This window comes from Carassius auratus, chromosome 46 (assembly GCF_003368295.1).
Source record: "Carassius auratus strain Wakin chromosome 46, ASM336829v1, whole genome shotgun sequence".
NCBI lineage: Eukaryota > Metazoa > Chordata > Actinopteri > Cypriniformes > Cyprinidae > Carassius > Carassius auratus.
In genome coordinates this window covers 9,194,651-9,208,427 of record NC_039288.1, presented here as the reverse complement: position 1 = coordinate 9,208,427, position 13,777 = coordinate 9,194,651, and the positions used below count along the sequence as shown (strand labels likewise).

At 40.8% G+C, this 13,777-nt stretch overlaps 1 protein-coding gene across 3 annotated transcripts in view; it reads right to left on the bottom strand.

The window, feature by feature from the left end:
* Nucleotides 1-13,777, bottom strand: part of LOC113064089 (cytospin-A-like) — a 30,334-nt gene that overhangs the window by 11,903 nt on the left and 4,654 nt on the right. For all 3 annotated transcript variants that reach the window (XM_026234634.1, XM_026234635.1, XM_026234636.1), the window contains exons 2-9: nucleotides 6,064-6,244; nucleotides 5,789-5,927; nucleotides 3,991-5,639; nucleotides 2,234-2,441; nucleotides 1,780-1,853; nucleotides 1,482-1,657; nucleotides 1,192-1,355; nucleotides 829-956 (exon numbers count right to left, since the gene is read on the bottom strand). In XM_026234634.1, the coding sequence (XP_026090419.1) occupies nucleotides 829-956; nucleotides 1,192-1,355; nucleotides 1,482-1,657; nucleotides 1,780-1,853; nucleotides 2,234-2,441; nucleotides 3,991-5,639; nucleotides 5,789-5,927; nucleotides 6,064-6,207 (2,682 nt within the window). In that variant the 5' untranslated portion in view covers nucleotides 6,208-6,244. The remainder of the gene's footprint in view (nucleotides 1-828; nucleotides 957-1,191; nucleotides 1,356-1,481; nucleotides 1,658-1,779; nucleotides 1,854-2,233; nucleotides 2,442-3,990; nucleotides 5,640-5,788; nucleotides 5,928-6,063; nucleotides 6,245-13,777) is intronic.

Genomic DNA, 13,777 nt, shown 5'->3' with positions numbered 1-13,777 from the left:
ATATATAAGACAAACAGACTTCCATTCAAAGGTTTGGGGTCATTAAGATTTATTTATTTATTTGTTAAAGAAATTAATACTTCTATTCAGCAAAGATGCATTAAAATGATCAAGTTTGTCATTAAAGACATTTCAAATAATAAACATATTTCAAAAAATGCTGTTTTTTTTTAACATTCTATTCATCAAAGCATCCTGAAAAAACATTTCACAGTTTCGACAAAAATTTTAAGCAGCACAGGGGTTTACAACATTGAAAATAATAAGAAATGTTAGTTTGACAGCAAATCAGCATATTAGAATGATTTCTGACTGATCATGTGACACTGAAGACTGGAGTAATGATGCTGAAAATAGTGAATGACCTAATAAATTAATTGCATTTTAAAATATATTCAAATTTAAAATGGTTATTTCAAATGTAACAATGTTTCACAATAACTGTTTTGCTGAGAGACCTCTTTTCAAAAATGATTGGAATATCTAACTGACCCAAACTTTTGAACAGAAGTGTAACTATTTTAAGTATTTTGTAGGGCTGTCAATCGATTAAAATATTTAATAAAATCAGTGCCGTTAAAATTAACTTGTGTTAAGGCATTTACGTTTTTACTATTTTGTTTTTGCAATGACTTCAAACTTCAAATTTATTTGTCATGAATACTCTTATTTTATAAAATAAAAATACTTAAAAAGTTCAAGAAAAATTATTAATACATAATCATTATTAACAGATATTAAACAGTTGGGGATAGAATAGGCCAAAACTATATTGTGCATTTATCATATGACTATTTCCATCCTTTCATTAATTCTAATGGTTCATACCTGCATAGGAGAGACAGCAGCGGCTGGAGGGGTTTTGACGGGACTGGGACTGAGAGGCGTTCTGGAAATAGCGGCAGCGGCAGCAACAGCAACATCAGCAGCAGCGGCAGGACTAGCTGGAACAGGACCTGTACATAGAGAAACAGATGTGATTTATAAAAAGAAATGGAAGAGGTTTTTATATATTTGTATGCCAACCTATCAAATGGCTAATTTGTCATTTAATGAATCTCATCATATATTTAACCACTTGTAATATTTTAACAACCTACAACCTTAAGGCAACACATGTAGATCCATAAACACTAGGCCACAACACCCTAAACGTGAGGCATCATCATAAATCTGCATGAATTTATGAACCTTGTGAGGCGCTGTCGAAGCTCTTGATGAGTGTTTTGACTGTGGGTGAAGGTTCAGAGGAAGTGGAGGACCGTCTGCTCAGGCCCATCCCCTGCCTCAGTGCGGCCAAGTCTCTTTCCACGGCATTCATATAATTATACACTCGGCCACGCTCCTCTTCCTGGCTGTAAGACACACACTGATGCACTAATCATACGCAAATATTTGCACAAAAATAAATCACACAACCTGTCTACATCCCTGTTGTCACAACACACTGCATTGTACATTTTCATGACACCTTGTCTTACTTCTTGCTCTTTAGTTCATCCAGCTCTTTGTTTATCTTCTCATTTTTATCCTGAGCTTCATGTAAGCGGCGACGCAGGTCTCCGATCTCCTCCTGAGCTTCTGTCTTGATTTCGTTGGCGATTACGACCGCTGTTTGCAGATCAACTTGGAACTGACGCCACTCGGCTGATTCCTCCTGTGAGTGACAGGTGGCAATTCAGTTCTTTTGGAAAATTAACGAATTAAAAAAATTCTATAACAAATGGAACACTGTGATATACACAGTACAAAGGAAGCAAATAAAAAGGGAAAATTTACCCGCAATTTTCTGTGAAGAACTTTAATCTCTTTCTCCATGTCATATTTCTGATCATGTAATTTTTTGATAGAATCTGAGATGGAAAAATGACAGAAATACAGATTTATAATGAAAGCTAAATATCAATCATTTGTTCCTGCAAGTTAATTTAATTATATTTTCTTCTTCTTTTATTCATAAAAATGTATTTGTATTGATGTTAAGGTAATATTGTATTGTATATATTGTATAAAATTATCAAGTATGTTGAAACTGAAACTGAAAGCTAAAGAAAAGTCAGGTCATGACAATATCTGTATAGTCTACTCCGATAGCTCATTGCCGCCTCTATGTGGACAGAAGCCTGAATAACCACAAGATAATGAAAACAAAACATATTTGGTCAACACCAGAAAAAGTGTGGGTGGATTAATTATAAATACTTTTTAATGACCATCTTGTCATATGACTTACTCTCCAGGTCAGAAATGATGAGGTTGTCATGGAGCTTGACAGCACGATGCTGCTCGACTTCATCCTCTAGCTCAAAGATGGTCTCCTTCATGTCAGCGATCTCAGTATCCTTCTCCTCTAGCTCAGAGCACTGCTGCTCCAGGAGCTGCTTCTGCTCCACTAACTGTGCCTGGACATCATCACGAAATGCTCGGAACTCACCCTCAAGCTTCAGCAAACACAGACATTTCACATTACAGATACATGTTGGAAAATATACAGTACACTGCTACTACTACCACCTGTAGGAACAATAACTGTGCTTTAAAGGGATACTCCACCCCAAAATGAAAATATTCCAAAACCAAAAAACCTTAATTTGTCGTCGGAACACAATTTAAGATATTTTGGATGAAAACCGGGAGGCTTGTGACTGTCAAGTAAATTGCTCTGTCAAGGTCCAGATAGGTATGAAAAACATCGTCAGCGTAGTTCGTCTGCCATCAGTGGTTCAACTGTAATGTTATGAATCAAGGAGAATACTTTTTGTATGCGAAGAAAACAAAAATAACAGCTTTAGGGGCCGTTCACATATCACGCCTAAAAACGCGTGGAAAACGCTAGGCGCGCCGCTTTTTCCTTCTTTCCAAAGCGCTCGGGCAGAAGCGCTCCTGAGGCATCTGCCTTTGCTAAGCAACCATGACGTGCTCTCTCCATGAAGACGCGGAAATTTCAGCAAAGGATAAATGGATTTGCAGCACTAAAAATCGCTTGCAGTAGCTATGCTACTAAATGTATTTCAAAATGGCAATCCATTATACAGCTATGAACAGCTGTTCCTTCATCTTGGCTGAGTTTTCAACGTTGTTACGGAAAAGGATGAAGCTGATTGGTTAGTTCTTGTCACATGACCCGCAGTGCGCTTGCGGCATTCTGAAAAGTTGAGATGTTTTTAAAAAACAGGCACGTCCACACCGCGTGCTCATCGCGACCGCGTCGCTTCCATTATGAGCGCACATGACACGCGGCTACATTGGAAATAATGAACTTGCACGCGCAAAAGACGCTATATGTGAACGGCCCCTTATTCAATAATTTGTCTCCGTGACATTACCATAGCGCCATTCTGGAGAACATCCGCCGATTGCAATCGGTGTCCGCTCTTCTGTGTCAGCCATGCTGCACGGATGCGCTGTTTTCATTCAAATCAAAGTGTAAATACACATAGAAAACGTATCCTTGTGTCGCGGCGGACATGGAATACTGTACGTAGTTTACCTTTCAGCGGATGTTCTCCAAAATGGCACTAAGGTGATGTGGAGAGGCAGAGAAGACGATTTGTTGAATAAAGTCGTTATTTTTGTTTTCTTTGCGTACAAAAAGTATTCTCAGCGCTTCATAAAATTCAGATTGAATCACTGATGGCAGATGTACTATTCTGACAATGTCGTTCATAATTTTTTGGACTTTGACAGAAAAATTTACCTGGCAGTCAATGGGACAGTCACAAGCCTCACGGTTTTCATCCAAAATACCTTAAAATGTGTTACGAAGACGAATAAAGCTTTTACAGGTTTGAAACGACATGGGGGTAAGTGATTATGACAAAATTTTCATTTTGGGGTGGAGTAACCCTTTAAGGCAGCGGTTCTCAATTCCAGTCCTCGTGCCCCAGTAGGTAATATGTAGTACCTATTCAGACAGTATGCGTCTCAGACGCAGCTTAAGACAACTTAAAATAATCAAAGGTATGAGTTATCCAAGTGTGTCATTTTCACCTTGCAAATTGCGTCCTGGAGCTGGGCAGCTTCACTGCGTGTGTACCCCAATTCCTCTTGTAACTGAGCTGCTTTGGCCTCTGCACGCTCTTTGTCTAATCTCTCGCTGTCCAGCAGGTAGCGGATGTCTGTTTTATCCCCTGCGTTGTGAATGGAGAGGAGCTGGGCAACTCTCTGCCGCTCTTGCTCAAGTTGGATCCTGCAGCGATTCAGCTCCACCTGCCCCCCTTCGGACACTACCCTCAGCGCTTCCAGCTCCGCATTGGCAACTGCCTGCTCCCTCCGCTCCATTTCCACAGCTCTCTCCGCCACATGGACACGCTCCTTCAATGCTCCCATCAGGCCTTGGGCTTCTGCATTCTCCTGTTCTGCCATCTTGAGAGCACTGCTTAGTTGTTGCTGAACACCCAGCAGCTGCTCCCGCTCAAAATGTGAGCCATCGTTCAGCTCGGCGTAGCGCCTTTCCAGCTCCACATATCGGACGCTTTTGGCATCTTCATCCTTGGCGTAGGCCACTCGATGCTCATCCAGCAGGCCACGGAAGTAGTCCAGCTGTCTTCCGTATAGTTCCAGACGCTCCCCTTGTTGACAGAGGGAGTCAACCAGAATGGCACGCTCCTCACCCAGGCGTTCATTCTCTGTGGTCAGCTCTTGTATGATCTGCTGCAGGTCAGCAAGCTCCTGCAGAGTGGCCTGGAGTTCTTCTGCCGTGCTGTGCTGGTTCTCCTCCATTTGATGGATGCGCTCAGTCAGGCAGGCCATGGAAACTTCACTAGTGTTCCCACTGCTGCCCCTGCGGGAACGTTCCCGGCTCGGTGGCCCTCCTTCTGATTCAGAAGACGATCCACAACCTGAAGGCACATCCAGAGCATCATCGCTGGAGGTGATCGGCTGGTAGGCCTCACTGCACTCACTGTCCAATGCATCAGGAGGGCCTAAACGTCTTGTTTCTGACAGCAGGTCCTCTATAGAGCCTTGGGCAGAGCCTTCTGCAGAAGATGGACACATACCACCACCCCTGTGTTCACAGTGACCTCCACTGCAGCCAGCAGCTACAGGCTCAGGACTGAGGGACAGGCAGCACAGACCTTTGACAGGGCTGTCTAGACGATGCTCCAGAGAAAAGCCGAGAGCATTTAGACGATCCTTCAGCATCCGGTTTTCACTCTTCAGCATATTTAGCTCATCAAGGATGCCCTGGTTCTGGTCTTGAAGGAGGAGGAGAGTGGACTCTACATCTGTGGCACTGATCACAGAAGAAACCTCTTTCTCCTGAGGCTGCTTGTTGTCTTGAGATACTTGTTCTGGATTAGGGGCCTCAAGTTCTTCCAGACCAAGCTGAGCCTTCATACCTTTAAGTTCAGAGCGGAGATGGAGGATCTCCAGGTCTTTGGTCTTGGCTAAGCCAAGCAGGTCCTTCACTTGACACTCCAGCACTGCTTTATGGCTTATCTGGTTGTCTGAGCGAGATTTGCTTGTCCGAGAATCTGTCTCTGCTAGGGTACCACATCGTGATCTTTTTGGAAGCATGGCATCTGTGGGTGCAACAGCCTTTTTGGCAACACTAGCTCTGGTACGTTCTCGCAAGTTCTCTCGGGTCGTGCCTGGATCCTTGACTGTGGATGACATGGCACGCTTTCCTGAAAGACCTACAGGAGAAACAAATGGTTAGAAGTAGAAATACTTCCATAACCACCAAACTTTTATGGATATTGCATTAGCTGTGTTTTGGGTATCAAAGTATTTGTGCAACACAAACAAAACACTTCTTTAGAACTAGGGCAATGCTTTGCACTACCTGAACTGGTCTTCGACTTGGTGTCAGTGCTGTTGGTGTTCTGAGAGGAGCTCCCTCTCTTGTTTCTAGCAGAAGTGTTACTGTTGCTAACGGATACAGCTCCACTGCTCACCGCTGGGAGATCATCATTACTCTTTGCCTGGTTAGCATGCAAAACATTAAGTTAATGATCTGCTGCAGACAAATCACAATGCAACATTCTTCTAGCACTTGGTTCAACATTTTTATAAGGATTAAATACAAATGTTTTAACTTCCTCCATACTGAACAGTTACCTTAGGCAGTGGAGCTGAACTCTGAGTTTTGTTAGTCATCTTGCCACCTGTGCCCATAATGCTGCTTCCCTCTGGTCTGCCTGGGGCTTTAGAGCCTCCTGAGGTTCTGGAGGAGGCGGCCGTGGGCTTGGTCGCCTTTTTCATGCTTGGCTCCAGGTTCTTGATACATTTACAGCATAATCTAAATGAAGGAAAATGACCAATGAGAAATTTGGATACATTTTACGGATTATTTCACATAAATGTATCCAAAGGCATCTCATCTCTAACACATAGGCATCTCTAACACATATTGTTTTTCTTCAAACCTTTCAATCCTGTAGAGCCTTTCATTGAAATATCTCATTAACTAACTCCAGCACAGGTAACTTCACTCGGGGAACACAAAGTTTACGAATCAATGTTTTTATTCTTGGAAACAGTTGGAATGTAACATCATGGTCCCTGAGGACTCTATTTATGCAGCTTCACACACACTGTAAACTCAGACAGTCATTGGCCAGTCTTTGAATGCGTGCAAATGCAAGACTGTGTGATTGGAACAGGGTCAGAAGAGGATGGAACTGCCATCCTTATCACATCATCATGGGAGGAGGCCAGGCCCATTGGAGGAACTGACCAACTGCATCTAGCCTTAAAAGGCTTTGAAAGTCCAGAGCAGCAGGGCTAGGCTTGAAGATAGAAAAAACACAGCAGCTATATGTAGTACAAATTCGTGTGAACTTCACTCCAATTTTGAGGTCAAATGAGGTAAAATGTAATCAGATATAGTTAAAAAAAAAAAAATATATATATATATATATATATTATTATTTTGTAAAAAGAGTCTTAAATTCATTTAAATCTTATGTCTATATATTTTATATGTAAAACATTTTTTTTTTTTTTTATTTTTTTATTTTTTTTTAAATGCTATAGGCTAGCCCATCTGTAAGGGTTATGTAGCTACAAAAATCAGAATGTAAGAACAAAAGAAGTCTAGAAGATAGATCTGTGCAAGTATAAGTGCACTCACATGTTGATGTATAAAGAACCAGACAATTCACTGCAATGCTCATGTAGCTAGTGAACCTTATCTTTCTTAGGGCTGCATGATCATGTCAAAAATCATCATTGTCGATTATTCCCTTGAAACCGTAATCGTAACTATTAATTAAGATTATCACAGTTTACATTGAATGATGTTTATACCATTGTTTAATACAACTACACGCCATATTTTGATATGAAAATAAACCAGCTGAAAACACTAACTGAAAAACCTTTAGTCTCAGATTGGTTTCTACTTTAAATTATATATAAATTATGTATTATAATGTGATACTAAAACTAAAATTTAATAATGTGAAAAACTCTTAAGATAACATGTAGAAAGAAAGAAAAAAACACATCTGAAGCACACAGAATAACTTAAGTGGACTTCGTGATTACAATTAAGGATGCCACAAAAAAAACGGCAATTAATCGTTAGTTTAGAAAATCAATTAATTGTGCAGCCCTATGTGGCCTCTCTTTGCAAACTGAAACTGCGGCAATGTGGATGCTTTGATGGCAAACAGATGAGATAGACAGCAGCCTAAACACCCCTATTTTTCCCCACAAGCCTTTTTAGTTGAGATGTTTGAACAGTAGTCAAAACAAAAAGTACCACACCCAACTAAACCAAAACTCACCGTCTTACCGAAAGAAGATAGGTACATTAAACCAAACCTGAAGATATGAAAATGTAGCCATATTTAAATTTAATGAATTATGTGCAGCAAATAAACTGAAATAAATTATATTAAGAATTAAAATAAGTCCCGAAAATGATTCTATTGTAGCTTTCATAACAGAAATTCCTGTATGAGCGCTTCTTAAAGGAATTATTCACCTAAAAAGAAACATTGTCATTATTTATACAAACTCATGTTATTCGAAATCTGTACGTCTTTCTTTCTTCTGTGGAACATTGAATACAACATTTTGAAAATTGTCTAATTGTTGTTTTTTGGCCATACAATGAAAGTTGAAGGGTACCGAAACGGTTTGGTTACCAGAATCATTTTAAATTTCTTCTGTTATGTTCCACTTAGAAAAGAAAGTCACATGAATTTGGAATGACATGAGGGTTAACAAATTATGACAGTTTTTGGATGCACTATTCCTTTAACAAGCATTAGCAATGAAATTGAACATTATGGTCATTTTCTTCAAGTGCCTCTCGCTAACTGTAAAAATCATAAATGTGGACAAACCCTGAGGGAAAAGAAAGATACTCTGCAGTAAAATTCATAAGCGGAGCGGAGTTAACTGCCCAGGTTAACTTCCCACTTTAGAGGTCATTGCAGGCAACTTTATTTTTATCAAACCCAAAATGTTCTTGATTTCAGTGCTCGATATGCAAACAGCTACTGGACATTCGCACAAATCGGAGCGTGCTGAACCTCAGCGCCACAACACTTCAACACAGACATATCCATCAACACGCTCCTAAAAACACACAGCCTCAAACATGAGGGACCACGCAAGCAAATTCATATTAGTTAACAGGACAAACTCAATGACTGCCATTGGAATCCAAGCTTAGAGTGCAATCTCTGAATCAAGTCTTTAAAATGAAACAATATTGAATATTTCTGGTTACAACATCCTGACAAGTATCACACACACTCTACGACTCCAAAGTGAAAAAAAAAAAGAGGTTTTCATTCCAGGTACATAAAGAAGAATTAGAGCACCTGTTCAGATCTTCAACACAGATGTCCGAACAAAATCAGATATTAGGCAGAAAGAACAAATTAAAACTAAATTTCTAAATGTTTCGAAATTCTGAAAATGTAAACATTCAAAAACTTTCTTAAGGCCCATTCACACCAAAAACAATACTTATAATGACAACTATTAAGGCTGGTTAAAAAATATATTGATTTTAATCGATTCTCATTTTTATGAAACTGTGCAATGAAACTAAATTATATTGACTCATAATTCCTAAGAAAAGATTAGTTCAGCCTGTCAGATAATGAACGGAACATTGTAGCACGACTCCTATCCAATAAATTGCAGTAAGCTTTGTTATTTGTTAATTTTTATATGAAACAAAGTCTCAGGATTATTTCAAATTCTGTCAATTTCATTACAATACTCAAATATTAAATGCCATATTGGCGCTGTTTGATGTGGAGTGACAAATCGCTGTGAACTGATCATCTCTGCTCAAATAGCAGTTACAGCATGAAATAAACATGAATGAACATCGGAAGGTGTGTTTTATATATATTATATATATTTTATATTATATATAAAAAGAGAGAGCACAGCTTACCAAAATTGGTATCCTGTCTCATGTCTATCAGTGTTTCAAATGTCCTACCTGATATATATCCAAAATAATTGATATTGAATTGAAAGCCTGTGAAGAATAATCAAATTGAATTGTGAAAATCGTCAAACTCACCCCTAATAACTATAACTTAAATGTTTTCAGTATCACTCTAAACCTATGAGAATAAGGAAGCCCAAACTACAACTATAACGTTAAGAACACAGAGGAACAATATCACTGGAATCACTTTCAGAAAGTTTTTAAGCTGATGAATGATAAAAACGTTGGCAGCTGTTGATCCTGTGGACTCAACAGCTCGTTAGGTGAGAGCTCTATGAACTCAGCTGAGTGTGTCAGAAAAGGGAGACACAAAATGTGGAGTGGGTCCCCAGAACCAGAATTGAAAACCACTAAATACACATGGGAGCATTTGAAAGTGGGATAGTCTAGGGATCCACTGATAGATTTAAACGCTCCCTTGTGTGTCGGTTTAAGCGCTCAGTGAAGAGATGATCATTATAGACAATCATAGACCTATCTGTTAGCTGCGTCCACACAATGGCCAATCAGAGGTGTATAAGAATCTGCTCAAGCAGGAAATTCTGCTGGTATTGTCACTTTTTTTACATTTCAACATTGTCTGTTACCGAAGTCAGTACTTTTGACAACCCTATTCTGAGACATAAGAACCATGACGCTACTAATAAGAGCATCATTTAATGTAGTGTAGTCTGCACAAGAGGGATACAACTGGGTCAGTGTCCACAGGATGTCCCACTAGGAACACAGGCAGTCATTTCCACCCAAATCTGCTAAAGAAACAATACTAATTTCTAATGAAGTTCTCATAGGACAAAAACAGCGCAAATATCAGCAAAACATTACAGCATTTTATATTAAATGAGCCATTATAACCTATTCTATGACTTTATAAATGACATTTTGAAGTCAAGTAAACATTAAACAGGTTTCACAACCCACAGGAAATTCAATGAGAAGAAAAAAAACAGGGCGTTACCTGATTTTATCCATTGGGAATTGACTAGATTGTGAAAGGAGGCTTTACATCCTAGAATGTAGCTAGGAGGTTGGAGGGATGTTATAATTATAAATTATAGAATAATAAAGACAAGTGATTTTGCAACCAAAAACTATTTGTGCGGCTGAAATATTGAGAGACAGCATTTTGAAAGTTAAACTTGACACGCTGAATCTCAGCACTTAAAATGCATGACTAACCATTCCCTGCTGTACTGAAGTTCTGAAACTGAAAGCAATAAAAATGACAGATGAACCTTTTACAGACCAAGAAAAATACTCCTCAGTCGCTGTTCCCCTAAACTGAAGAAAATTTCATACACTAATCCAAGCAGTCCAATTCATCAACAAAGTATTTTTTGGCAGAAATGCTCAATAAAAGAAGCTACGCCATATGTAACTATTACAATAAAATTTCCAGCTACTATTTATAAAATGATTCCTACTTCAATCAATATTTAATGACCAGCTAAGAGGGTTTGCCATTACCCACATACTCTAGCCTGAAGCACTCCCCAAAATGCTTTGGATGTCTGTCTGGAGGTGCTGGGTTGACTGGAATGTGCTGCTGCCTGCTAGAATCAGTTCAAACCAACTCATCAGATGCCGTCATGAGAAAAAGATATAACGTTAGACAGGGCCGCGGGAAGTAATTTTGAACAGGGGGTGCTGTGAATTTTTTTTTTTTTTTTTTTTTTTGGACAAAAAACCTATGAGCCTATAGGCCTATTTAAAATACATTTTAAAAATAAATACATTGAGATTTACTACTTTATTGTCATATACACTTCAGTGCACAGCCAGCCAGGGTCTGAAACACACAGACAATAATGCGCAATGCGTTATTAATCTGAAGCAGAATCAGAAATAATAGTTTAATAATCGAAAGAAAACGAAATAATTACTTTCATTACAATTTCAGATCGCCTATACATACATGCAACTTATTTAGATACAACAAATAATATTACAACAAAATATAATATTAATCAAACTTCACAATAACGCTAAAACAATGCAATCGATTTGGTCAGCTGGCTTGAGTCACTGCACGTTTATGTCACACGCAACTCTATTAACTCCAAAATCTTTTTACGCACACCACAAGGAAATAATCTCTGACTATTTAAGCAATTTGTTTATTGAACAGTTCTCCACATCCATTACGCAAAGAACACACGCACAGTATAAAGCTTTCTGTCTCCATCTCCAACCTTTTTACACAAACCACAAGGAAATAATCTCCGACTATTTAAACGTTATTTAACAGTTCTCCACAACCATTACGCAAAGAACACACGAACGAAATAATACTCTCCATCTCCATCCCCACCACCTTACAAAAATACTATAGTGTACTACTTACAATTGCTTCGCTAGTCAAAGCTGATCCCACACTTGTTGCCAAAAAAATAAATGTTACAAGCGCGGCAGCACCATGCTCTTACCTGAGCTACATGCAGGCGGGGTGCCCTGGTTACAGGTGTCCAAATGTCGAGGTGCGCTGTATTATATAAAGATGTATGTATTCTGCATGGAATGAGCGGGAAACATCTCGGTTACGTATGTAACCTTGGTTCCCTGAATAGGGAACGAGATGCTGCGGTGACGTCACCACGTATGGGAACACCTCTGGTGTGACGAATGTCTGAAGCCCTATACCATCCCGCCAATCCTATTGGCCAAATGGCGCATAGCACCACCCTGCGCATGCGCGAGCATGATATACCTGGGTGCAGCGCGCCATTTCGCTCAGATTTCATGACTGAAGATGAAGAGTTATCAAGGTACGGAACGGCCAGAACCGCAGCATCTCGTTCCCTATTCAGGGAACCAAGGTTACATACGTAACCGAGATGTTCCCTATCATAGGTCACTTCGATGCTGCGGTGACGTCACCACGTATGGGAACGATATACCAAAACGCCTGACGTACCTGATAACTGAGATCCGAGGAAGCAACTGCTCAAGCGGAGAGAACCCGGGAGCCAGGGGCCATCCTCACATCCAGACTGTAGGATTTGATAAAAGTGCTCGGTGAGGACCATCCTGCCGCAGCACAGATATCATCCATAGAAGAGCCACTGAGAAAAGCTTGAGAAGAAGCTACAGCTCGAGTGGAATGAGCCTTAACCCCTAAGGGTGAAGCGAGTCCGCGCGCCTCATAGGCCAAAGAAATCGCCTCCACCAGCCAATGGGACATGCGCTGTTTTGTAACTGCATGGCCCTTACTTTTATGTCCAAAGCAGACAAACAGCTGGTCAGAACCACGCCAAGGAGCTGTGCGATCCACATAAGTCTTTAAGCTCTCACAGGGCAAAGACTTAGATCTCCTGACCCGGCCTCGGCAGGCGAAAAAGCTTCCAGAACCACTTGCTGAAAGCGAAAAGGGTTAGATGCGACCTTAGGAACATAGTTAGGCCTGGGCCGCAGCAGCACCTTCACAGAGCCTGGTGCAAATTCCATGCATGAGGGTGAAACAGAAAGAGCCTGTAAATCCCCAACTCTCTTGAGGGAGGATAAAGCCATGAGAAGAAGTGTCTTCAATGTCAGGATTTTATCCGATACGGTCTCCAAGGGCTCAAACGGATGCCCTGATAAACCTAACAACACAATGGATAAATCCCATGAAGGAACTCGCACAGGGCGGAAAGGCCTCAGCCGTCGCGCACCCTGTATGAAACGAGAAACTAATGGATGACGCCCCACAGAGGCACCGCCTATGCATTCGTGGTAAGCTGAAATGGCTGCCACGTAAACCTTTAAAGTGGCTGGTGTAACGCCATCCGAGAAACGCTCCTGGAGGAACTCCAGCACTGAAGCCACTGGGCAGTAAACTGGATCCACATTATGATTACCACACCAGGCTGTAAACAGTCTCCACTTGAAAGCATATAAGCGTCTCGTAGAAGCTGCTCTAGAACTCAATATAGTCTCAGTAGTTTCAGCAGAAAGACCGGGACATACTAACGCACTCCGCTCAGTGGCCACGCCCACAGTTTCCACAGATCTGGCCTCGGGTGCCAAATCAGCCCCTGTGCTTGTGATAATAAATCCTGTCTGATGGGAATCTCCCACGGAGAGCCCGCTAGCAGACTGATCAGATCCGCAAACCACGGCTGCGTGTGCCATCGCGGAGCCACCAGCAGCAGCTGTTCCACTCTGTCCCGGCGTAATCTGCATAATACCGCTGGGATCAAACGAATCGGAGGAAAAGCATACAGACTGGTCTTGGGCCAGCTGTGAGCTAACGCATCCACGCCCAGGGGCGATGGGGAGCGTAGGGAGAACCATAGCGGGCAATGCGTAGTCATGCTCGATGCGAATAAATCCACTTTCGCTTTGCCGAATATCCGCCATAAAAGATCC